Below are 27,328 nucleotides of genomic sequence, written 5' to 3'. Positions count from 1 at the left end.
GGAATATTCAAAAAGTCTGAGTCATACTTCCAAATCTACAAAGAAATGAAGAAGGGTCTGGATGGGGGAAAATACATGGGAAGCCCTAAAGAGAGAAAGGCTCACCAGTGAGAAGAAAACTTCTAGAGCTCAGCAGCTGACAAGCTCTGCACACAGGCAGATTATATTGACTCATTCCTAGATATGAATGATGGCCAAAGGTGGCTAGTTATTTGTGAAAAGCATCAAAATGAAACACAGAGAGACAAATGAACAAAAAAGAAGTATAAAAAAACAGGAACAAGTCAAGATACAGAAAAAAAGTTCAAAACAACTGCATTTAATACCCATAAAGGGATGGGATTACACCCATGAGAAAAGAATAGGAGTTGGAAAAAATATTAAAAATGGGTAATCAGAAGACATAAGAGCTCTTAGAAATTAAATACAGAATGGAAATAAAATATTTAGTAAAAGGATTGGAAAAGAAAGTTGAATACACTCTTAAAAACAATAAAATAAGAATGAAGGGAAGAGGTGGAGGGAAGTACCTATAATAAAAATATAATATATAAGATCTACATAATATGTAATAATACAATATATATATGAAATATAAGAAAATTCAAAATCAATATTGGGGGTTCAGCAGCTAACCATGAAGAGTTCCAAAATGAAAAAACAGAAAATAATAGAGAAGAAACAATATAAGAAATTTCTCAGAGCAAAAGGTATGTTTCCTGAGAGGTATGTTCCTCTTGAGTATCCACATGAATGAAGAGAGATGTACATATCACCTTGCTGTTCCATAGCATCAAGGACAAAGAAAACATCTTACAGCTATTCAGGAAGAAAAAAGGTCATGTACAGAGGATCAGGATTCACAATGGTAACAGGCTTCTCAAAGCAATACTAGAGGCTAGAAGACAATGGAAAAATGCCTTCAAATTTCTGAGGAAACATCATTACTTACATCTAGAATTCCATACTCTGAAGGGTGAGTTAAAAGATGGTTCCAGACATGAAAGATGTAAGGGTTTTAAAACATGTCCAATAAATCTTTGACATGCCTCCCTTCAAAAGGTAGACCCTAATTCCTGTCTCCCTGAACGTGAGCAGGACTTAATGACTCATCTGTAAGGAACATAATGTGGCAGAAATCTAGGTTATTAAAAACACTATCACTTCTGTCTTGCTCTTGTGAACCATTCACCCTCAGAGAAGCTAGTCACAAGGTCATGGGGGCCCTCAGTCAGCCTGTGGAGAGGCCTATGGGAATAAGGCTTCCAACCAACAACCAGCAACAACCTGCCAGTCTTTAAGTCAGTCACCACAGAAGCAGTTCCTGCAGTCCCAGTCAAGCCTTCAAATAGCTGCTTCCCTGGCTGACCTCTTCACGGCAATTTCATGTGATTCCCTGAGCCAGAACCACCCAGCTACTTTGCTCCCAAATTCCTGACCATCGAGACTGCAAAATAAAATGCTGATTACTGTTTCAAGTGACTAAATTTTGGAGTAATTTATTATAAAGCAATAGATAACCACTACAAGAAGTCTCAAACACCTAACTTCTATACACTTTTTCCCAAGAAGCTACTCAACAAAACTGAAAAAAGAAAACAAGACTATAGCAGGGAAAGAAGTAAAGGGAATTACTTTACTTGTGAAGAGGAACCCATGAAGACAGAGATGCAGCTGGCATAGAAAGTATCTGAAAGATGGAGCAGAAAGGAACGAGGTCCAGGGATGGAAGACTTGCTCCCAGGATGGAGAACTCCAGAAGGAAACGGGTCTCATGGATTACCTGACGCATCTGACCATGCGGAAAACGGCACTGGGGGTTTTCATAAATCTGCTCGAGTCTCTGGGGAGAACTGATAAACAAGAGAAAACTAACAAACAAGAAACGAAGCAATTAATTCCAAGGTTAAAAAAACACAGTTGTACAAGAAGGGAAGTTTAAGCAAAGCATAACTCTGGGATCAGTAAAAAATCGTTATTGTTACAACAAAAACAAAAATTATGACATAACAATATCAGAAGAATGAGATGAGGAAAACTAATACGGAATCCTCGGCTTTCAAAACGTACTATCCAAAACTGATATTATTTAGAAATGAGGCTAAACTCCAGAAGCAGTAGATAAAAGATTTACATAGACAATTGCTGCTTGCATGTAGAACACAGAGATGGTAGTGAGACTGCTGTTTTGCATTATAAGCCTGTGCTTTCAGGAATATGTACACACATTACCCAGTTAAAGCAGATTTTTAAGAGTATTTAGGGAGGAGGAAACTGGTTGAAGGCCGTCCAAAGGTACAAACTTCCAGTTATAAAATAAACAAGTACAACATGATTAATATAATTAATAGCACTGTGTGTTATATACAAAAGTTGTTAAGAGTAAATCCTAAGAGTTTTGATCACAAGGAAAAATTTTTTTTTTTTAATTTTATATCTATATGAGATGATGGCTGCCCATTAAACTTATGATATCATGATGCTTGTAAATTAAACCACTATGATGTACACTTTAAATTTACACAGTGCTGTGTGTCAATTACATCTTCATAAAACTAGAAGAAAAAAATTTTTTATTGAAGGATAATTGCTTTATAGAATTTTGCTGTTTTCTGTCAAACCTCAACATGAATCAGCCACAGGTGTACATATAACCCCTCCCTTTTGAACCTCCCTCCCATCTTCCTCCCCACCCCACCCCTCTAGGTTGATACAGAGCCCCTGTTTGAGTTTCCTGAGCCATACAGCAAAATCCTGTTGGCTATCTATTTTACATATAGTAACCTAAGTTCCATGTTACTCTTTCCATACATTTGACCCTCTCCTGCCCTCTCCCAATGTCCGTAAGTCCATTCTCTATGTCTGTTTCTCCACTGCTGCCCTGTAAATAAATTCTTCAGTACCATTTTTCTAGATTCTATATGTGCATTAGAATACGATATTTATCTTTCTCTCTCTGACTCACTTCACTCTGTATAATAGGTTCTTGGTTCATCCACCTCATCAGAAGTGGCTCACATGCATTCCTTTTTATGGCTGAGTAATGTTCCATTGTGTGTATGTATCACAACTTCTTTTTCCATTCATCTGTCAATGGACATCTAGGTTGCTTCCATGTTCTAGGTATTACAAATGTGCTTCTATAAACAATGGGTTACATGTGTCTATTTCAGTTTTGGATATGCCTAGGAGTGGGACTGCTGGGTCATATGCTGATTTTATTCCTAGTTTTTTAAGGAATCTCCACACCGTCTTCCATAGTGGCTGTATCAATTTACATTCCCTCCAACAGTGCAAGACGTTCCCTTTTCTCCACACCCTCTCCAGCGTTTACTGTTTGTAGACTATCTGATAGCAGCCATTCTGACCAGTGTGAGATGGTACCTCATTGTGCTTTTGATTTGCATTTCTCTAATAATGAGCGATGTTGAGCATCTTTTCATGTGTTTGTTAGTTGTCTGTATGTCTTCTTTCGAGAAATGACTGTTTAGGCCTTTTTCCCACTTTTTGATTGAGTTGTTTGTTTTTCTGGCATTGAGTTGTATGAGCTACTTGTATATTTTGGAAATTGATCCTTTGTCCGTTGTTTCATTTGCTATTATCATCTCCCATTCTGAGGGTTGTCTTTTCACCTTGTTTCCTTTGCTGTGCAAAAGCTTTTAAGTTTAATCAGGTCCCCCTTGTTTACTTTTATTTCCATTACAATAGGAGGTGGGTCATACAGGATCTTGCTTTATGTCATTGAGTTTTCTGCCTATGTTTTCCTCTAAAAGTTTTATAGTTTCTTGTCTTACATTTAGGTCTTTAATCCATTTTGAGTTCATCTTTGTATATGGTGTTAGGAAGTGTTCTAATTTCACTCTTTTGCATGCAGCTGTCCAGTTTTCCCAGCACCATTTATCGAAGAGGCTGTCTTTGCTTCTTGCCTCCTTTGTCAAAAATAAGGTATCCATAGGTCCATGGGCTTCTTTCTGGGCTTTCTATCTTGTCCCATTGGTCTATATTTCAGTTTTTGTGCCAGTACTATACTGTCTTGATGACTGTAGCTTTGTAGTATAATCTGAAGTCAGGAAGCTTGATTCCTCCACCTCCATTCTTCTTTCTCAAGACTGCTTTGGCTATTCAGGGTCTGTAGTGTTTCCATTTGAATTGTGAAATTTTTTGTCCTAGTTCTGTGAAAAATGCTACTGGTAATTTGATAGGGATCACACTGAATCTGTAGATTGCATTTAGCAGTATAGTCACTTTCATAATATTGATTCTTCCTACCTAGGAACATGGAATATCTCTCCATCTATTTATGTCATCTTTTATTTCCTTCATAGTGTCTTATAATTATCTGTGTACAGTTCTTTTGTCTCCTTAGGTAAGTTTATTCCTAGATATTTAATTATTTTTGTTGCAATGGTGAATGGGATTGATTCCTTAATTTCTCTGATTTTTCATTGCTAGTATATAGAAATGCAAGTGATTTCTGCATATTGATTTTGCATCCTGGAACTGAGAAATCCACTGATTAGCTCTAGTAATTTTCTGATACTATCTTTAGGGTTATCTATGTACAGTATCATATCATCTGCAAACAGTGAGAGGTTTACTTCTTTTATGATCTAGATTCCTTTTATTTCTTTTTCTTCTCTGATTGCTATAGCTAGGACTTCCAAAACTATGTTGAATAATAGTTGAGAAAGTGGACACCCTTATCTTGTTCCTGATCTCAGGGAGAATGCTTTCAGTTTTTCACCACTGAGAATAATGTTTGCTGTAGGCTTATCATATATGGCTTTTACTATGTTGAGGTAGGTTCCTTCTATGCCCACTTTTTGAAGAGTTTTAATCATAAATGGGTGCTGAGTTTTGTCAAAGGCCTTTTCTGCATCTATTGAGATTATCATATGGTTTTTATCTTTCAAATTGTTTATATGGTATATCACATTGATTGATTTTCGTATATTGAAGAATCCCTGCATCCCTGGAAAAACCCAACTTGATCATAGTGTATGAGCTTTTTGATGTGTTGCTGAATTCTGTTTGCTAAAATTTTGTTGAGGATTTTTGCATCTATGTTCATCAGTGATACTGGCCTGTAGTTTTCTTTTTGTGTGTTGTCTTTGTCTGGTTTTGGTATCAGGTGATGGTGGCCTCATAGAATGAGTTTGGAAATATTCTTTCCTCTTCAATTTTTTGAAAGAATTTTAGAAGGATAGGGTTTAGTTCTTCTCTAAATGTTTGACAGAATTCTCCTGTGAAGCCATCTGGTCCTGGGCTTTTGTTTTTTGGGAGATTTTTGATCACAGCTTCAATTTCAGTGCTTGTAATTGGGTTGTTCATAATTTCTTTCTGATTCAGTCTTGGGATTTCTTTGGAAAGAATGATGCTCAAGCTGAAACTCCAGTACTTTGGGCACCTCATGTGAAGAGTTGACTCATTGGAAAAGACTCTGATGCTGGGAGGGATTAGGGGCAGGAGGAGAAGGGGACAACAGAGGATGAGATGGCTGGATGGCATCACTGACTCGATGGACGTGAATCTGAGTGAACTCTGGGAGTTGGTGATGGACAGGGAGGCCTGGCGTGCTGTGATGCATGGGGTCGGAAAGAGTCGGACACGACTGAGTGACTGAACTGAACTGAACTTGGAAAATTGAACTTTTTTAAGAATCCGTCCATTTCTTCCAGGTTATCCACGTTATTGCCATATAGTTGTTCATAATAGTCTGTTATAATCCTTTGTATTTCTGTACTGTTTGTTGTAATGTTTCCTTTTTCATTTCTAATTTTGTTGATTTGATTCCTCTCTCTTTTTTTCTTGATGAGTCTGGCTAAAGGTTTGTCAATTTTGTTTATCTTCTCAAAGAATCCGCTTTTAGTTTTATTAATCTTTACTACTGTTTATTTCATTTTTCATTTATTTCTGCTTGGATCTTTATGATTTCTTTGCTTCTACTAATTTTTTTTTCCAGTTGTTTTAGCTGTAAAGTAGGTTGTCTATTCAATGTTCTTCTTGTCTATTAAGGTAGGATTGTATTGCTGTAAACGTCCCTCTTAGAACGGCTTTCGCTGCATCCCGCAGGTTTTGAGTTTTGTCATTTGTTTCTAGAAATTTTTTTATGTCCCTTTTGATTTCTCCAGTAATCTGTTGGTTATTTAGAAACATGTTGTTTATTCTCCATGTATTTGTGTTTCTTACAGTTTTTTTCTTGTAACAGATATCCAGTGTCAGAGCATTGTGGTGCTCCTACGTTGGATGCATAGATATTAACAATTGTTATGTCTTCCTCTTGGATTGATTCCTTGATCATTATGTAGTGTCCTTCCTTATCTCTTGTAGTCTTCTTTATTTTAAGGTCTATTTTGTCTGACATGAGGATTGCTATTCCAGCTTTGCTTTCTGTTTGCATGGAATATACTTTTCCATCCTCTCACTTTCAGTCTATATGTGTCTTGAGATCTGAAGTGGGTTTCTTGTAGACAGCATATATATGGGTCTTGTTTTTGTATCCATTCAGCCATCTGTGTCTTTTGGTTGGAGCATTTAATTCATTTACGTTTAAAGTAATTATTGATATATATGTTCGTATTGCCATTTTTAATATAAATTTAACTGGAGGTTAATTACTTTACAATATTGTATTGGTTTTGCCATATAGCAACATGAATCTGCCACAGGCATATACGTGTTCCATATCCTGAACCCCCCTCCCTCGTCCCTCCCTGTACCATCCCTCTGTTGGGGTTGATTTTGTAGATCATTTTTCTTCTCTTGTATTTCTTGACTATATAAGTCCCTTTAACATTTGTCGTAAAGCTGGTTTAGTGGTACTGAATTCCCTTAACTTTTTCTTGTCTGAAAAGCATTTTAGTTCTCCATCAATTCTGAATGAGATCCTTGTTTGGTATAGTAATCTTGGTTGTAGATTTTTCCCTTTCAGTACTTAAAATATATCTTGCCATTCCCTTCTGGCCTGCAGACTTTCTGCTGAAAGATCAGCTGTTAAGCATATAGGGTTTCCCTTGTATGTTACTTGTTGCTTCTCCCTTGCTGCTTTCAATATTCTTTCTTTGTGTTTAGTCTTTGTTAGTTTGATCAGTATGTGTCTTGGCATGTTTCTCCTTGGGTTTATCCTGTATGGGACTCTTTGTGCCTCTTAGACTTGACTGACTATTCCCTTTTCCATGTTGGGGAAATTTTCAACTATAATCTCTTCAAAAATTTTCTCATACCCTTTCTTTTTGACTTCTTCTGGGATTCCTATAATTCGAATGTCAGTGCATATGATATTGTCCCAGAAGTCTCTAAGACTATCCTCAGTTCTTTTCATTCTTTTTACTTTATTCTGCTCTTCAGAAGTTATTTCCACTTTTATCTTCCAGTTCACTGATTCGTTCTTCTGCTTCATATATTCTGCTACTAATTCCTTCTAGAGTATTTTTAATTTCAGTAATTGTGTTGTCTCTGCATGTTTATTCTTTAATTCTTCTAGGTCTTTGTTAATTGATTCTTGCATTTTCTCCATCTTGTTTTCAAGGTTTTTGATCATCTTTATTATCATGATTCTGAATTCTATTTCAGGCAATTTGCCTATTTCCTCTTCATTTATTTGGACTTGTTTCTAGTTTGTCCTTCATTTGTGTGGTATTTCTCTGCCTTTTCATTTTTTCTTTTTTAATTTATTGTACTTGAGGTCTTCTTTTCCCAGGCTTCAGAGGTGGAATTCTTCCTTCCTTTTCGTTTCTCCCCACCTAAGGCTGGTCCCAGTGGTTTGTGTAGCCTTCATATAGGGTGAGATTTCTGCTGCATGTTTGTTTGTTTGTTTGATTTTCCTCGGATGGACAAGGCTGGATGAAGTGGTACTCCTGTCTACTGATGATGTGGTTTGTATTTTTTGTTTTGTTTGTTGTTTAGATGAGGCGTCCTGCACAGGGTGCTATTGGTGGTTGGGTGACACAGAGTCTTGTATTCTAGAGGTTTCCTTTGTGTGAGTTCTCACTATTTGATACCACCTAGGGTTAGTTCTGGACTCAATATGCCAGCAAATTTGGAAAACTCAGCAGTGGCCACAGGACTGGAAAAGGTCAGTTTTCATTCCAATCCCAAAGAAAGGCAATGCCAAAGAATGCTCAAACTATCGCACATTTGCACTCATCTCACATGCTAGTAATGCTCAAAATTCTCCAAGCCAGGCTTCAGCAGTATGTGAACCATGAACTTACAGATGTTCAAGCTGGTTTTAGAAAAGGCAGAAGAACCAGAGATCAAATTGCCAACATCTGCTGGATCATCGAAAAAGCAAGAGAGTTCCAGAAAAACATCTATTTCTGCTTTATTGACTATGCCAAAGCCTTTGTGGGGATCACAATCAACTGTAAAAAATTCTGAAAGGGATGGGAATACCAGACCACCTGACCTGCCTCTTGAGAAACCTATATGCAGGTCAGGAGGCAACAGTTAGAACTGGACATGGAACAACAGACTGGTTCCAAATAGGAAAAGGAGTACGTCAAGGCTGTATGCTGTCACCCTGTTTATTTAACTTATATGCCGTGTACATCATGAGAAACGCTGGGCTGGAAGAAACACAAGCTGGAATCAAGATTGCCGGGAGAAATACCAATCACCTCAGATATGCAGATGACACCACCCTTATGGCAGAAAGTGAAGAGGAACTAAAAAGCCTCTTGATGAAAGTGAAAGAGGAGAATGAAAAAGTTGGCTTAAAGTTCAACATTCAGAAAACGAAGATCATGGCATCTGGTCCCATCACTTCATGGGAAATAGATGTGGAAACAGTGGAAACAGTGTCAGACTTTATTTTTGGGGGCTCCAAAATCACTGCAGATGGTGACTGCAGCCATGAAATTAAAAGACGCTTACTCCTTGGAAGGAAAGTTATGACCAACCTCGATAGCATATTGAAAAGCAGAGACATTCCTTTGCCAACAAAGGTCCATCTAGTCAAGGCTATGGTTTTTCCAGTAGTCATGTATGGATGTGAGAGCTGGACTGTGAAGAAAGCTGAGCACCGAAGAATTGATGCTTTCAACTGTGGTGTTGGAGAAGACTCTTGAGAGTCCCTTGGAGAGCAAGGAGATCCAACCAGTCCATTCTAAAGGAGATCAGCCCTGAGTGTTCTTTGGAAGGAATGATGTTAAAGCTGAAACTCCAGTACTTTGGCCACCTCATGAGAAGAGCTGACTCATTGGAAAAGACTCTGATGCTGGGAGGGATTGGGGACAAGAGGAGAAGGGGACGACAGAGGATGAGATGGCTGGATGGCATCACTCGATGGATCTGAGTTTGAGTGAACTCCGGGAGTTGGTGATGGACAGGGAGGCCTGGTGTGCTGCGATTCATGGGGTCGCAGAGTCGGACACGACTGAGCGGCTGAACTGAACTGAACTGAGGGTTAGTTCTCTGGTAGCCTAGGGTCTTGGAGCCAGTGCTGCCACTCCAAAGGCTCATGGCTTCATCTCTTAAAGTGCTAAGGAGCGTGGCTTGATCTAGCGCATACTGTTCTGCATCCTTTTCTGAGCTTTAAGTGCATAACTCTGCATTGTTCTGGGTTCCAAAGCTAAGACCTCATCAGAGCAGTAAATGAGCCAGTGGTTTCCTGGATGCTCACTCAATTTTGAACTGAGTTGGAAGATGTCAAGTTTCTGAAGAGATTATAGATCTATCTCATGCAGGGCTGGGTTTGTCATTAATGAATCCCTAACAAACAAAATCCCAGTCTGTCAACTAGTAGAAGTTTGTCTGTTCCTTTTCTCAACTGCCAAGCACTGGGGGCAGCCAGGCCACTGCAGGGAATCTTGAAAGAAAAGAACTTCAGGACAAATGGTCCCAGCAGCTACTAGGGTCTTGGCCCAATATTCCTTGATTAGTATCAGCTAGACACAAGCAGCAGGCTCCTGGCTGGCTAAGCCAAATTGATACTGAGTCCAAGCTTGATCTGCTCACTGCACAACAGGCCAATGAATCTGAGAGATAAGGGGCTGAGGCGGAAAGAGACCCTTTTAGGGGGCCAGCTGATCAGAAGATGGCAGGCTAGCACCTTAAAAGAACCATCTTCTAATTTTTAAAAATAAAAAACACAAAATGACCCTTAAAAAAAAGTATTTAGAGCAATAAGGATAAACTTATGAAATGCTGCTTATTAAAAAGTTAGGATACAAATAGTATAGGTAAGAGTCACACCAGCTATGTGAAAAACAATTATACAAACATACGCACACTTAGGGCTTCCCAGGTGGCTCAGTGATACAGAATCTGCCTGCATACAGGAGATTCAGGTTTAATCCCTGGGTTGGCAAGATCCCCTGAAGAAGGAAATGACAACCCACTCCAGTATTCTTGCCTGGGAAATCCTATGGACAGAGGAACCTGGTGGGCTACAGTTCATGGGGTCACAAAAAGTTGGATATGACTGAGCAACTGAGCATGCACGCACACTTATTAACAGTAATTACTTCTGCTTAGTAAGATTATGGTTGCTTTTATTCTCTTCTTTAGACTTATTTCTCTAGTTTTCTCATCAAACACTTATTAACGTTATAATCAGAAAAAATAATCAAATGAATTGAAAATCAAAAAAAATCAGAGCTCTGAAGAGCTCTCACCAATTTTTAAAAATAGGAATGCTAACCCTGAACCCTAAGGGCCTGGCTGAAACCTTGCTACCACCTGCCATCAAGTCTTAAAACTCATTTCCAGCTCTATGGGGAGGCTTAAATGAGATAACCTAAATAAAGTATCTCTACCCATCTTAGTGTTTCAGGCACATTATAGTATTCTATAAATATGATTTTCTTCCTTAATTTGACACAAACCATCTGCTACCTTGATTGCCTCTGTGGTTTTTGGAACACTCTCTGTGTGCATACCTGGATGAACCTGTCTAGTCTCTGGCCCTGGCCCCTCTTTTCTATCTGCTGCTAATCAATCTTTTATTCTGACAACTGGCAGTATGTCTTCCTTCTTCCTACTTCCCTCGTCCCTCGGGTTATTTCCATTATTAACATATGAGTCAAATGAAGAACTAAGGAATAAGCAGATACAAAGCCTTGTATGAGAAAGTTCAGATTTAACACTAAACTACATAAATAACTAGAAAAATCAACAAAGGATTTCAATCCTTGTTCTGCTGCTTATTAACTGTGTGACTCCCAAGCAAATTATTTAAACTCTCTGAGTCTTTGTTAACCCATTCATAACAATCAAGACAATTCCTATTCTATAAAATTGCTGTAAGCATTCAAATGAAAGTGAATGTAAAACACATAGCACTCTAAATATTTAAAGTTCCTATTCACCTTCTATTTCCTATCTAAAAATGCCCTTGAACTACTGGTGAGTATTTTCAGATTAATTATATAATTAAACAGATTAATTATAGTAGTAATTATATATTAAACATTTAAAACATCAAACCATAACTAAACCAGAAGAGACTGAGGTAAATATTCAGCATCTCTATGAAGAAGCGAGGACTTTCAAAGCTGAAAAATGATGGAAGAGAAAGAATATCAATACAATTGCCTAAGAAAAAACATTACTTAAATGTATCTTGTTGATTTTAATTTATGGCAATGTAGTACACTCAGTTCAGTTCAGTCGCTCAGCCGTGTCCGACTCTATGCGACCCCATGAATCGAAGCACGCCAGGCCTCCCTGTCCATCACCAACTCCCGGAGCTCAATCAGACTCGCGTCCATCGAGTCAGTGATGCCATCCAGCCATCTCATCCTCTGTCGTCCCCTTCTTCTCCTGTCCCCAATCCCTCCCAGCATCAGAGTCTTTTCCAATGAGTCAACTCTTCGCATGAGGTAGCCAAAGTACTGGAGTTTCAGCTTCAGCATCATTCCTTCCAAAGAAATCCCAGGGCTGATCTCGTTCAGAATGGACTGGTTGGATCTCCTTGCAGTCCAAGGGACTCTCCAGAGTCTTCTCCAACACCACAGTTCAAAAGCATCAATTCTTCCCAGACCACCTGACCTGCCTTTTGAGAAATCTGTATGCAGGTCAGGAAGCAACAGTTAGAACTGGACATGGAACAACAGACTGGTTCCAAATAGGAAAAGGAGTATGTCAAGGCTGTATGCTGTCACCCTGCTATTTAACTTATATGCAGAGTACATCATGAGAAACGCTCGACTGGAAGAAACACAAGCTGGAATCAAGATTGCCGGGAGAAATACCAATCACCTCAGATATGCAGATGACACCACCCTTATGGCAGAAAGTGAAGAGGAACTCAAAAGCCTCTTGATGAAAGTGAAAGAGGAGAGCGAAAAAGTTGGCCTAAGGCTCAACATTCAGAAAACGAAGATCATGGCATCCGGTCCCATCACTTCATGGGAAATAGATGGGGAAACAGTGAAAATAGTGTCAGACTTTGTTTTCTTGGGCTCCAAAATCACTGCAGATGGTGATTGCAGCCATGAAATTAAAAGACGCTTACTCCTTGGAAGAAAAGTTATGACCAACCTAGACAGTATATTCAAAAGCAGAAACATTACTTTGCCGACTAAGGTCTGTCTAGTCAAGGCTATGGTTTTTCCTGTGGTCATGTATGGATGTGAGAGTTGGTCTGTGAAAAAGCACTAGATATTCACAAAAAACAAAATTAAATAAAACTCCCAACACCTCTAGACATTGTAGATAGAATACCACAAAATCTTTTTAAAGATATAGCTAATCTCTCAAGAAAATAAGAGATATCCCCAAGGATCAAACATAAACAAGGAGCTAGAAACCAGCATGCTAACCTGATACTGAAACTGTGGTCTCCTTGAGGGTACTTGCTGGTTACTGAGCAGCGGAAGCATGGTTTTTAATGGCTGTTTGGTTAAAAGAGAAAGATCTTGGAGGTAACTGAGTTCCCTGTATGGTTCTGAAGGGTTACTACATTTTATGAAAAGGCTGACTTAAACGATCCACCTGAGGGAAATCTGTCTCAGCATAGAGCATAAGTGGAGAAAAAAGTTAACATATATCATCTCAGGTCTGATTTCTACATATCTGAGATTTAAACACAGAAAATCCCAAGCCAAAAAACTGAAGCAGTCGTGTTCTGGTGGCAGATGAGGATACCTGGCTAAAACAACTCAGCAGAAAAAAAAGCAGATACTATTTAAAGGGGGCTTCCCAGGTGGCACTGTGATAAAGAACCTGCTTCCCAATGCAGGAGAACAAGAGACAGGGTTCGATCCCTGGGTTGGGAAGATCCCCTGGAGGAGGAAATGGCAACCTACTCCAGTATTCTTGCCTGCAGAATCCCGTGGACAGAGCAGCCTGGAGGGCTACAGTCCACAGGGTTGCAAAGAGTCAGACATGACTGAGCATATGCACGCACACACATATACACAATCTGAAGAACCACGTCTTCTGTCCAAGGCTCACAGAATTCCTACCAATAAAGCCTCCAGAATCATGAAATAAGCAAACTGTGAGGTTTGGCAGAAATAAGAAACAGCAGAATTAGGCTCTAAGAATGTCTGATAATGACTTACTGAATAAAGATATGAATTAACTATTAAGCAGCATGAAAGACAGAATGAGGACTTACATATGACTTTATTAGAGTTTCAGAAGACGGAAGTAAAGACAATGGAAGAGAGGCAATACCAGAAAAGTTAACAGCTGAGAAATTTTCTGAATTAATGGAGGGACTTCCCTGCCGGTCCAGTGGTTAAAACTTCGCCTTGCAATGCAAGCGGTGCAGGTTTGATCCCTGGTCAGGGAGCTAAGATCCCACATGCCTCGTGGCCAAAAAAACAAACAAAAATAAATAAATAAAAGAGAATGAAAGGAAAACAAATTCTGAGATGCAGAAGTCACAACAAATCCAAGTCAGGAGAGAAAAATAATCCTGTGGAGACACACAGTACAGAAACTGAAGAACAACAAAGAGAAGAGTTTTTGCAGCCAGTGAGAGAAAGGGAAAAAAATTATCTACAAATGACTGTAGGCTTCTAGCACAGACTGTGGAAAGCAAGATCCTAAAAATATTAACAAGAAATAATTGTCATCCTAGGGTGTTATAACCCCCTAAACTGTTGTTCCACAATATTTACAAAGAAAGCTATTTTTGAACAAAGAAAAACTGAATTTAAAGACTTTCAGGGAAGGAATGCCTAGGATATTCTTCAAAAAGCAAAACATAAACCTGCAGGGAAGGGTTGCAACTCAAAAACAACTAGCAAGGGGCTGCACTGGTGGTCCAATGGTTAAGAATCCACCTTCCAATGCAGGGGATGCGAGTTCGATCCCTGGTTGGGGAACTAAAATCCCATGTGCATCCAGGCAACTAAGCCTGCATATGGCAACTACTGATCCTATGCTCTCTAGTGCCTGAGCACCACAGAGAAAGATCCTTCATGCAGTGAAGATTCCACATGCCACAACTAAGACCTGATACAGACAAATTAATAATTAAAAAACAGTGAACAAGTAACTAGTATTAATAAAATATGGATAAACTTAAACACAACTAAATCTATGAGATCAAAGTAACATCTCATCTAAAGTATGAAAGGTAAGAAATTGTGAACAACTATAACTTGTAATTTGGGAGGGAGTAACTGCAGTTAGAGTTCTAAGATCCTTTATATAGGAATTTTATCGAGGAGAACAGAGCTATTGATTGGTATTTAGATTCTACTAATGGAGGTTATATATATTGAAAATTTAAGATAATCTTTAAAATATAGAAATGGAAAATGTGGAGGTAATCAATAAAATAGAAATAGAGGATATAAATTTCTGATGTAATGTTAAAACTCAACACATCACACATACTTACCAAAAAAACGTCAGGAGAGAATTTTATAAAAGGATAAAGCATAACAAATTAAAAACACAGAATAGGTTGGGCTTAAATATCAAAATAATTGGACTAAATTTATCAGTTAAAAGACAAAAATTGTTAGAATAGTTTTATTTTAAATCAAGGTATATGTTATTTATAAGTAATACACCTAAAATACAAGGCCAGAAAAAAGTGAAGAGATGAAAAAATAAAAAATGAAAAAACATCTTATCAGGCAGATGCCAAGCCAAATAAAACTAGGGTACCTGCTTTAACTGTCAAGACAAAAAAGACTTCAAGGCAAAAATCACCATTACAGAGACAGAAGGTATAAAAAAGTATAAAATGTTACACTCATTAAAAATACAAAAGTTTTAATATGTGTGTGCTAATACAGACTCTCTGTCTCTCTCTCCCTCTCCCTCTATGTCACTCAGTCATGTCCGACTCTTTGCGAACCCATAGACTGTAGCCTACCAGGCTCCTCTGTCCATGGGATTTTCCAGGCAATCATACTGGAGTGGATTGCCATTTCCTTCTCCAAGGGATCTTCCCAACCCAGGGCTTGAACGCGGGTCTCCTGCATTGTAGACAGACGCTTTACTGTCTAAGCCACCAGGGAAGTTCTCTCTCTCTCTCTCTCTCTCTCTCTCTCTCTCTCTATATATATATATATATATACACACACACACACACACACACATACACACACACACACATACATAAAGCAAAAACTGATAGAATTAAGGAGATATGGGAAATTAAAAATCTCATTTACAAGAGTATCTAACTCAATAAAATACTTAGGAATAAACTAAAGTGAAAGACTTGTATACTGACAATATAAAACACTGATAAAAGAAATTAAGAAAAACATAAATAAGTGGAAAGAGAGCCCATGTTCATGGATTGGAAGACTTGTTATTGTTAAAATGTCCATACTACCCAAAGCAATTAAAAAAAAATCAATGTAACCTCTATTAAAATTCCAATGACTTTTTAACAGCAATAGAAAAAACAATCCTAAAATTCATATGAAAATACAAAGGACCCCAAGTAGCCAAAACAATTTTGAGAAAGAAGAACAAATGTGAGGAGGCCTCACGTTTCCTAATTTTAAAACATATTATAAAACTACAGTAATTATAACAATATGGTACCACAATAAAACTTAGACCAACAGAACAGAAATAGAGAGCCTTGAAAATAGACCCATGCATGTATGGTCAACTGAACTTCACCAAGGGTGCCAAGAATACACACATCACTTTCACTGCAGCATTATTCACAAATCACATTATTACTTATATGATGATTAACTTATATTATTTACACTCTAAATTAAGAAAGGGTAACATGGTTGGATATAGTATCAATATATAAAATTCACTTTTCTATGCAGCAGCAGAAAATAAAAAGTAAAAAAGGTAATTTTTAAAAAGCTGTTGCTAAACAACAAATACAATTAATAATAATAACATCTGTAAGAAGGAAAAGAGCAAGGTAAAATTATTAGGCTATTGAGTCATCAACTTACTAGAAAGAAAGCTGCAAATAGAGAAATTCTGATACTGGTGCAAGAAGAGCCAAACAGACCACTGGAACAGATGAAAAAAACGCTAAAAACAAGCCAGCACATACATGGATATTTGGTATAAAAAACAGATGGAATTGCTGATTAGTGGGGAAACAATGAAGTATGTAATAAACAGTGAGATTACTTATCCAAAAGCAAAGAAGTAAAATTAGATCCATACTTTAATCACACACAAAAATGAATTAAAAGTAGTTTAGCAACAAAAAGCAAATTTCAAATTTTAAAAGAAAACATATCGTTTTACTCAAAGTAGGGAAAACGCAAGAAACATACAGTATTATAAAGGAAAGATGATAAATTCAACCACATTAAAATGTGAAATTTTGTTTAAAAGGTCATCAAAAAGAATGAAAAAGATTCCCCACTGCCTGGGTAAAAATATTTGCAAAGCTTATAACCAGCAGTGCATTTGTATCCAGAATATATGAAGAATCCCTACAGTCAATGAGGAAAAGACTAAAAGCTCAACATAAAGGCAAAAGATAGGTACAGGTACTTCTTAGAAAAGAAAATGTTCCATCTCAGTTATAACCAAGAAAATGACACAAGCTCCATCATTTTTATATCTATCTACTCTCAGTATTTTAATAGTTTATAAAGATATGGTACATTAAGATAAGAATCATCATAGAACTTGTTCTTATTTTCCCTATTTATGATCTTGTCTAGGTCTTATGAAAATTAATCTGCAAAATCAACACTATGTTTTCCAGTGCTATTAAAAATAAACAGAACATAGAGAATCCATTTTTCCCCCATAGAGAATTTTGCCCTAAGATGTGGAGACAGATCAAAAAATTGAGAAGTTAATATAACTACCAGATATACATTTTTTGAGTCATTAACATTATACTAATTATACTACTTTTGATGATGCCAGATGACATAATCATTACAAAGGCTTTTTAAGGTGACAGCTGCAAAACTTCTAAAATTATATCACTTAGTTCTTTTGTATGATTCTTTGTGTCCTATTTGCAATATAGCTTCCAATGAAACTGTATTAAAAAAAACTGCATAAGTGGGCTGAGCTAAAGTACTATCCAATTTTGTTTCATTTACTTTTTTAACTGCTGCACTCAGAAGAAGACTTGAAGAATTGAAATCAGCTTAAAAGTTAAACAAAATAACAGTACCTCACAATGCTGGCGAGAAGCTTGAATTTCACATTCATATTTGTTCTTTACAGATTCTAAGCAGAGCTCTCTATAGATTCCTGCAACCAAACACAATTACTCTGATTATGTTAGCAATAAGGAGTTTCATTATCACTTCCCTGTAAGAATTCTGTCCTATTTTATAAAATGGATCAAGAAGAAATTGGTGGGTCTAACTTTACCTTTATAAACTAGAAATAACAAGGCTCAGTCAAAATATATGTCAAAGAAGACTACAAAACTAAGAGCTAGAGAGAAACTACACTGCAAATTTTAGTTCTTAGCCATTTTTCTAAAAAAATATTTCCAAATGCTTGTTAGAGAATGATTAAAACAAAAATAAAACTCTTCACCTATGAAAAACAATGTCTCAGGATTCATAAGGGAAACAGTAAAAAAAACCTCTGGCTTCTCAATCATATATACTCAAACTAACACCTGGATACCATAACCATCGAAACAAAATAGAGTCCGAAGCTTCCAAGACTCAATGTATAAACTAATATAAGAAAATTTATAAATTAACACGATGTTTGAGTGCTCCTGACAGAGCTTTACCTAGAGGATAGATGTTCGAGTTTAACTTAGAGGTACCGAGACCACTGCATAAAATAGGCACTCTTAAAAAAACAAAGAAAATAGGCCATGCAAATACGCCATCACAAAAATGGCAAAGACGTCTAGATGTACATACTTAACTCTATGCCATAGCTGCCTCTAGAACTGTAATACTTTTTCTTGTACAGTAAAGGCAAGGAACAGATATCTGGAACTATGCCGTCAGCAACACAATCACACACACTACTCTTTGTACAATCAAAAAGTACAGGAGGCCACCTCGTAGCGAAGTGAATAACTGACTCAAGTAATATTTTCAAAACTTAAGGAAGTCTCACTTAGTTCTTTTCAAATGTCAAAGAAAAGTAAGGACATGTTTACTTTTAAGGATGTGCTAAGTCAATATGCAAAAATAGCAGATTAAGCATAACATTATCTATATACTTAATGCTAAGCACTCAAGACTAAAATTCGGTTTAAGGAGGATTCAGTATAAGAAGAACCTATTATCAACAATGCCGTAGGTATTATTAATATGTAACAGGTGTATGAGGATCAATTATTGTTCCCCAAAAAGAAAACAATCAGCATCTTCAGTAAATTTCAGTTTTTAGTTTGATGATGAAAAATCATTAAATGATCTTCAAATAGATATATCCTTTGTTAGGCATGGTAGGACACAATTCTGAGGCCAGATCCCAGTTACAAACAGAAGACTGAAATTTAACTATACAAATAAAATACACCTCCATCTATTCATAATCACAAACCCTAACCCTGTTCTGTAACATCCTGATCAAATTTTTTTTAATGTTTTTATAAATAAGAACTCTTTATCACTCTTAAAGATGAAAAATACTAAGAGGACTTAAATTGAACATTAATAGAAAAATAAACTATGGTGTTAACAGTATCTCTTAATGAAAATATCCTGGTTTCTAACTGTTTCACATGTGGAAATATCTTTTCAACAACACTGTGAGCAATTTGAGGGCTTCTTTTTTTTTTAACGCTCCACAGCAGCAGAGAAAAGCAGGAGGCATTTAATAAATTAAAATAACTGTGGGCTGACTGATAGTATAATATTCTGTTCAACGTAGATACATTTGTACTTCTATTAACAACAACCACCTTTTAAATCTACTGAAGAATTCATATTCTACTATATGGAAAAGATGTTTCACTTTCCTACCTGCTACCTTTGTACGAATTTGCATATTTTCTTGTAAAGTTGCCAGTGGTTCCAAATATTCTGGTGCTTTTCCAGCTATGACTTCTTGTAGTTTTGCATCCACCTGACTTAATCGTTCTTTATAAAGTCTTAACAAAGCAAAAATTAAGATATTAATTTTAAAAGCCCAGCAAAGGCTAACAATTTATCATTTCTATACATTATCTCTTAATATCATTCATATTCTAATAGCCTACCGAATATATTTTTTCCTTGATCTCAGGTGACAAGAACACAGTTACATCATTTGACTTTTATACAAATAATCACAAAGAAATGTTTTTCTATTTTTTAGATATATCACTTTTTAATGGTTAATTTACAAATCAAAAAGATGCAACCAAAATAACTACCTCTGGACACTAGATGTTTCTAACTGCAGAATAAATCAATTCTAAGAGAAAAGGTCAAATAAACACTGAGTTTAAAAGGAACAAATTATTTTGAGTAATTTAGATACAGGCATTATTAGCTGTCAAAAATAAATAATTCCCTGCCTCCCCTCCAAATCTCCTGAAAAGGAGTCAGTTTAAAAATATTCAGCCTACTTAATTTTTAAGAGAACAAAGAAGAAGCAGAGTGATGAAGGTAAAACCAAAGCCTAGGGAACTTAAGACCTGGCATACTCAGCCCATCCAGACTGCGAATGAAGCTATAACAACATGAGTTTCTTGGCAGATAGGGAAGTGAAAAGTGGGGCAAAGAATCCCTGTTGCTCTTTTTATGAGTCTACATGCAAAAAGGCCTAATGTAACAGCTTGCACATCAATACCTTCAGCTTGATTATCAAAGATGGTATGTGAGGCAACCCAATGTTTATTTTTACCAATAGTCCTGAAGGATAGAACTTTTTTAACAAGAAAATGTTGAAACTGTCATTCTTTATGAGAAGCACTTCTAACCCTGGTTTTGTGGCATTTCAAAGATATCCTAAAATCTCAAAGCAGATTAACAATTTCAGATCATTATGTAAAAAAAATTTTTGCCATTTATTACTGCACCATAGGTGACTATGTCATAATACATCACAAGGATGGCATATAGTAACTCCCAGAAGAAACCACTGATTATGCTTATAGTTGTTTGTATAAATAGCAGTTGACTATTGAAAACATGATGATACTTGGCATTCATGTAACATTCCACTCTCTCCTCTTGAAAATACCAACTAATACAACTAAGACAACTAATATTGTCTATTATTGATCATTATATTTAGCAGTGATTTATATAATGATTTTAAAGGAATAAAGCAAGTTTGAATGTTCATACTAGTTAATAACTAGTTAATATTCTTTTTTTAAAACCAGAAAGGAAAAATTATCTGAATCAACTTCCAGAATAATACACTATCATGTCTGGGTTAAACTTTTCTAAAACTCAACATACAATGTATGAAATCCGAAAAGTATAACACGATACTAATAGTTTTTGAAATTATAAATACAACTTCAGACAAAATGCTAAAAAACTAATACAAAAGATGACTGCACCTGAAAAACATCCAACTCATATAAAATATGGATAATAAAGTATCCTGAATAGGTGAACATCCTGAATGAAGAGGATATGCGAATTAACATTGTTCAATTAACTTACTTTTAAAAGAATAGATTCCCAAAATCAGTATAATTTCTACAACCTTGGAATCAAGTATAAACTCATCAAAGGCAAGGATCATGAGTCCTGCAGCAGCAACCACAATACTATTCACAGAATAGAAGCTAATTAATGTTTGTTGGATGCTGAACATTGAAATGAATGGACACTTGGGTGGGACAAGTCCCTCTTTCTTTTTTAGAAGGTGGAAGAACTCACCTTCCACCACTTTACAAACTGCAAATTGTGGATTTTTTGCCTTAGGAAAAGAGTGCTATATGTGCCCTATAGTGCTAGAACAGGCAAAGCAGGGTATTTATTATTATTATTAATGTATTTCCCACCTCTTCCAAAGAGGATTTGAGACAGCTTAAAGAGATACACAGTATGAGAAGACAAAAATAAAAAACAAAGCAACAGGGCAAGACAAAAAAATAATTATAAACCTTATGCCAAGATTTTTTTTTTCAAAAACATATCTATACCAATTCCTTGAGAAAGAATCCTATTAAATAGTGTTAATGAGTCTACTTTTAATACTTTCAGAAATGAATAATGCTGATAGGGGAACTAGCTGGTGATCATGGTGAGCCATGAGAAAGCAAAAACCAAGGCAACTGCTTGCCCCAAGGGGAACAAGATTAGACCAAATGACTCACTAGATGCAAACTTCTCCTATGTAATATAGTATACTAGAGCTTTACAACAATTTTCATTTCTTGGATAACCAAAAAGGGCTCTATAAAAGCTCAACATGTATATCTTAAATAACTGTTTAAGAATCACTCGTTCATGGATTTCTTATGCGAAAATACAAATTTGCTTCCTCTTTTCCAGAATGATCCCAAATGAACTGAATGAACTCTCTGTGTTGCCCAAATAATGGATTCCTGGGAATCCAAACTAATTTTAACTTCAAATTAACAATGTAAATCTTTAGCATTGAAAGCATCATGCTTTTTAAAGGCAAAATTTTACACTATGGATTATTTTGGATTGCTTATATCAATTTGTCACACTAGCATAGAACATTATCTATATATTTATCACTAATACCAATGAAAGTTAACACCAGAAATGGCATAAACAGCAGGATTCATCTGGTAACGAAATCTGTCTTATTTCAGGCTGGCAATTCCAGATATTAAATGGGCTTTCATCTCTTCTTTGGGCCTCTCTAGGGAAGAAGTAGGAGAAAGAGAATAAGCAGCAAAATCACAAAGAATCCATAAACTGAAGAGGCAGCTTCTGAATAAGTTAAGCTATCTATGGGCTCAAAGGTTTCTCCCTTTCATTTACGTTTCCTAAAGTATATCATGCCCCATGACCTTAAACTGAACGTTCACCTTTCAGATGTCTTTAAAATCTGCATCTATTCTATTCTCTCCAATCACTGGAGCCCCTTCATGCATTACCAACTTTACATAAGAGTTCTGGCATTATAAAGAGGGGGAAAAAACAGTATCTATAAACACACACTACATGCCAGACAAATGGCTGAGAATTTTATATACTGCTCATTCAATCTTTACAGTAGATAAGAAAGAATCTATTATTATATTTTTAAAATCTGTCAAGAAAGCCTGGATTCAGGGCCTGTGATTCCACTACGATTCCTCCAAAGTAATGTGCCTTAGTGGAAGGAACATGATAGCACCTAAGAGGCAAAGCCTAGCTTAATTTATCACCTTCTGACAAACTATGAACAAATCACTTAACCTCTGTGAGCATCAATCTTCTCAAGCATAAATGAGAGACAAAACTATCTTCCAACCTTACAGAGAAGCAAACTAAACAATGCATGTGAAAACATGCAATGTATACATTATCCAATGTTAAGATATAAATAAAAATCACCATGCCATCTCTAGGAAATAACTCTTATTCTCAAACTTTTTAAAAAATGTTATCTTTATCCAGTTATTTAACAAAAGAATGAATGAAGCATATTAGAACCAAGGGTGCAGCAATCCAAGGAAAACACTTTCATAACCAATACCCACATAAAAATTTCATTAAATCCCCCCTAAAACCAGCCTCAAAACCCTTGATTAGTTAATGAGGCCTTCAACAGGAAAACAAGAGTTGAAGCCTTTTTCAGGTCAGTCAGTCCCATAAAAAACAAAAAGGAAAATAGTTTAGAATGAATATAATTTCTCTCATGCTAGTATACATGCGACAAGGTTGAGATTCAGTAACAGTGACCTTCAGAAGTTACTACTTACTGATCCTTGAGATCGGTAAACTGTTTTTCAAGATTGGACATTTCATCTAAACATTCCATTCTTCTTCTTTCACAGTCTTCATCATCCATTTCTGTTAATAAAATGCAAATATCAAAGATAAAACTAATGTTATGTTCCAAATACATCTGAAGGTTAATTCAAATGGTTAAAGAAAAAAAAACAACAGAAAAACTACATTAGGACTTAAACATTTATCAAAAATAATTTCCACTGTAGATTTAATGTAAAATACAGATAAGAGTTAAAACAGTCGCTAGACCTTCTTAATTTTATCCATTTTTAAAAATAATTTTATGTATTTATTTTTGGCTGTGCTGGGTCTTTGTTGCTGTGCGGGCCTTTCTCTAACTGTAATGAGTGGAGGCTATTCTCTAGTTGCGCACACGGGCTTTTCACTGTGGCAGCTTCTCTTGAGTCAGAGCACAGGCTCCATGGCGCCCGGACTTCAACAGATGCAGCTCTCAGGCTACGTAGTTACAGTTCCTGGGCTCTAGAGCATAGTCTCAATAGTTGTGGTGCATAGGCTCAGTTGCTTCCTGGCATGTGGGATCTTCCCAGATCAGGGATCAAACGTGTCTCCTGCATTGGCAGGCAGATTCTTTATCACTGAGTCACCAGGGAAGCCTCTTTATTCATTCTTAAATCGTTTTATTAAAGGGCTGATGGGGCAGGGGTCTGGTGGTTAAGACGGTGCTCCCACTTGTAAGGGGCACAGGTTCGATCCCTGGTCAAGGAACTAAGTTCCCACATGCTGTAGCACGGCCAAAAAGAGAAAGGTTGACCTTAAACTATGACTATAAAGTAATTAATCCACTTTCAGCTTGTTTTCCACCAACTCACCAGAACTTAAGCACCAAAATGATTATGTCGTTTAAAGGTTAATATTGCTCAAGAATACTTATGGAATTCCACTTATGGAATTCCACTTATGGAATGCTCACACAGATAATTTGCAAGTCAAATAAAAAAAGAAAATTAATCTCATTATGTTTACCACAGAGTATCTTGGTTTCCTACTTCTAGGCTACCACTGTTCCCTCTCCCCAAATTTCTGTCAGTCAGTGAGAAAGAGGAAGGAGGAAGACAAGCAAACTTTTCAAGGAAAACAACTGATAGCTACCAGCTCTCTCCTATATTTTACATTGTCTGTTTTTATCAATACATCACATATAGTTGACAACATCAGAATAACTTAAGCACAAAAGGATATTTGTATTGATCATCATCAAATAAAGGTCAAAATATGAGAAAAAATTAAATTATGTTCAGTTACTTTCTACAGCAAGAAAGTATGATTTTTTTTTAAATTTTTCTGAAACAGATTAAAATTATCTCTGGCTCTTAAGAGCTTATTCCTTGACTCTTTAAAATGTGGTCCCTCAAGATGACTCACTCCCTAATATCTCTGGATGGAATTTTTCTGTAGCCTTAAGACTGGCCCAGTACCAAGGCTGGAGAGGAATAAAACTGTGGGAGTTTAACATGCAAGATAAATGGTAGAAAAGAGATGCAAAAGCAACATGCAACTGGAAAATTTATTTAATTTCTTTGTACTTAAAAAATCTGACTTGTGCTTCAAATTATTATCATATTCTTCATAAATTAATGTGTCCATTATTTGGGGGGACAGAACAAAAGACAGTTAAAAACAAAAGCCCACAAGGATCAACATAAAAATTAGAAAGGCAGAATTTTAGTAAATAGATGTCATTCTGAGAGATCCTGACTCCCATAAAAACAAAAACAAAGAACATGTGAAAATAAAACGTTTTACAGATCCAGAAAACATACTCACATATAGTAGAGATGTTCTCTGTAATCCTCACTTTTGAAATCTCACCTATTTTCATGACTAAGCAGATGAGTTCCAAATTATACTTCCCATCCCAGGCAGGTTCCAATGCCACATTACCACCTGTCAGTTGGGCACTCTGACTCAAATATACCATCAGGACCTCAAAAACAACATGTCTGTAATACTTTATCTTCTATCTTCATCTCAAATCTTTTTTTTTTCTATTTTTGTTCAAACGACCACCATTCTCTTTGTATTTGGGTTTTTTCTTACACTGACTCCTAACCTGGTAGTCATCAATCCCACTTTCTGCTTTTTCTGAAGTCTTTCATACCTATATCTTTTCCTTTTCTAGCTCAAATCCTTCTCCCAACCAAACTGGTTTTCTCACTCTTTTAAATAAGGCTTCAGCTCTCGCCTTGCACTTTTTCTTATATTCCTTCTTCTATAGAAACACCTGAACTTTACCACTCCAATCCAAATTCCGCCCATTTGTCAAGATAATTTAGGTAATCCCACTAGCTTTGGCTGACCATCCTGTACTGAAAAGATGTCCTCTACCTCTCAATTTCTACAGTATTGTTTATAAATAAGCGTTCATTTGGCAATTGATTCAAGTGGTGACCTATGACAGCTGTTTAATTGTGGTCAGATCATAACTATTTACACCATCCACTGAGTAGAACCCAATACTGCAAAAGGAAGTCACTCAGAAACACTTATTCGGGGTGGCTGATTTATTGACTGAAATCACATACTTCCATGGAGGTTTTCTTTGAAAGGGAAGCCTAAAAAAAGAGAGTGTCACGGTGATGATAGGCTGTTGTTAACCTGTCATCAATCCTTGCTTCACATGGCCAAAACAAAGAAATAAGTCTCATCTTCGTCGTATGGATAGAAGGAAAGGAACCCAGGTAATCATAAATTTCATCTCTTTTTAAAATAACCACTCCTAAAAGATTGCAAAAAATGATTTATGGTGTTAACCTGCCCACCCCCCCGCCACTCTACCCCATCCCACTCCCTTCAAAACAGAAAACAAAAACAAATAAACAAACAAAAAAATCTGAAACAGCACAAAGTTAGAAAAGACTGAAGGGAAGAAAAGATTTGGAGAACTTCAAAGCTGCCAAAATCGGCCAGTTATTGATAAGCATATGAAGATCTAAAATCAGTCCTGATGTTGGGCTCTTCTCAGTCTTGAAAAGTTCACAGAAATGATGCAGATGACCCAGCTCCCACGTCAGCCCCCCGAAAGAGGACGAATGTCAACTACTGACTGACACGCTGACTTTGAAGCTGACATTAATAAATTCTAAACCAGCCAAGAGCGAGTACCCTCGGCTCCTGACAACCCACACACGCTGAGAAGGGCTGCAAAGGTGCAAAAATAAGAAGTCGGCGGTGTGGGGAGAGGAGGCATTTCTAGCGTCTCCCAGATAAGATGCGGGACATTTTCCGCTCCGGATAGCCCGAGGCACTACCCGGAGGTCCCAAGGGCGGGGCGGATCGAGAACAGAACCAAGCAGCGTCCGTGAGCTGGACGAGTCCAGGCCCGCGCCCTGCCCCGCTCCGCCCCGCCAACCGGGACCCGCCAGGAGCTGGGCAGCGCCCCGCGAACAGTTTGGGTGCCACGGAGGGCCGGGAGCCAGTCTCCGCCCCTTCCCTCTCTCCCCGCCCCGCTCTCCCAGCAGGACGCAGCTGCCGGCGTGTGGAGAGCGGCCTTTCGCTAGCCTGGCGCGAGGACTCGGGGTCCCAGCCCGCTGGGTCTCGTACCTGAGCTATCTCCATCCTCGGAGACCGACGAGCTCTCGGTGTCTTCGTCCTCGGAGCTGCTCCCCTCGTTTTCGGCGTAGTCCACCTCCATCTCATCGTGATGGTTCGTCTCCTTCTTATCCCCTCGGGAATGGACTGGCATTTTCCAGCCGCGCCGTCGCTTCCCACTCCCGGCGCCCAGCCCGGCCACCGCCGCTTCAATGAAGGGCGCGCCGAACGCCCCGACCCACCCCGCCGCGGAGCTTGTTCAGAACCCCCTCGGCTCCTCCCCGCCCCCGCCGGAGCCTCACAACCTAACCCGCAGGCTCAGCGCTGAGAGCTCTGCCATTGGTGGAGGCAGTCCTCCCGAGCCGGGGGACGGAGCTAATCCTGCTCCGGTCCGGTTGGTTGCCGGTAATTACGGCGCGGCCTCGCGGTGTGTGTCGGGAATTGTAGTCCTTACTGTTCAGACCTGCAGGGGCCGCCGGCTTCGAAGCTTCAACTACCCTGATCGTTTCTCCCCTCTGGACTTCAAATCCCACAAGGCACGAAAGCTGCCAGACTCGGTCGCAGTTTATAAACTA

At 37.6% G+C, this 27,328-nt stretch overlaps 1 protein-coding gene across 1 annotated transcript in view; it reads right to left on the bottom strand.

The window, feature by feature from the left end:
* LOC128066532 (breast cancer metastasis-suppressor 1-like protein) overlaps positions 1–27,008 on the bottom strand; it is a 35,592-nt gene extending 8,584 nt beyond the window's left edge. Inside the window, exons 1-4 of the mRNA XM_052659558.1 lie at positions 26,766–27,008; positions 23,174–23,264; positions 19,311–19,438; positions 17,540–17,619 (exon numbers count right to left, since the gene is read on the bottom strand). Of these exons, the coding sequence (XP_052515518.1) occupies positions 17,540–17,619; positions 19,311–19,438; positions 23,174–23,264; positions 26,766–26,907 (441 nt within the window). The 5' untranslated portion in view covers positions 26,908–27,008. The remainder of the gene's footprint in view (positions 1–17,539; positions 17,620–19,310; positions 19,439–23,173; positions 23,265–26,765) is intronic.
* Between the last annotated feature and the right edge of the window lie 320 nt (positions 27,009–27,328).

The sequence above is a fragment of the Budorcas taxicolor genome, chromosome 21 (assembly GCF_023091745.1).
Source record: "Budorcas taxicolor isolate Tak-1 chromosome 21, Takin1.1, whole genome shotgun sequence".
Lineage (NCBI taxonomy): Eukaryota > Metazoa > Chordata > Mammalia > Artiodactyla > Bovidae > Budorcas > Budorcas taxicolor.
This window is presented reverse-complemented; position numbering and strand designations above follow the sequence as displayed.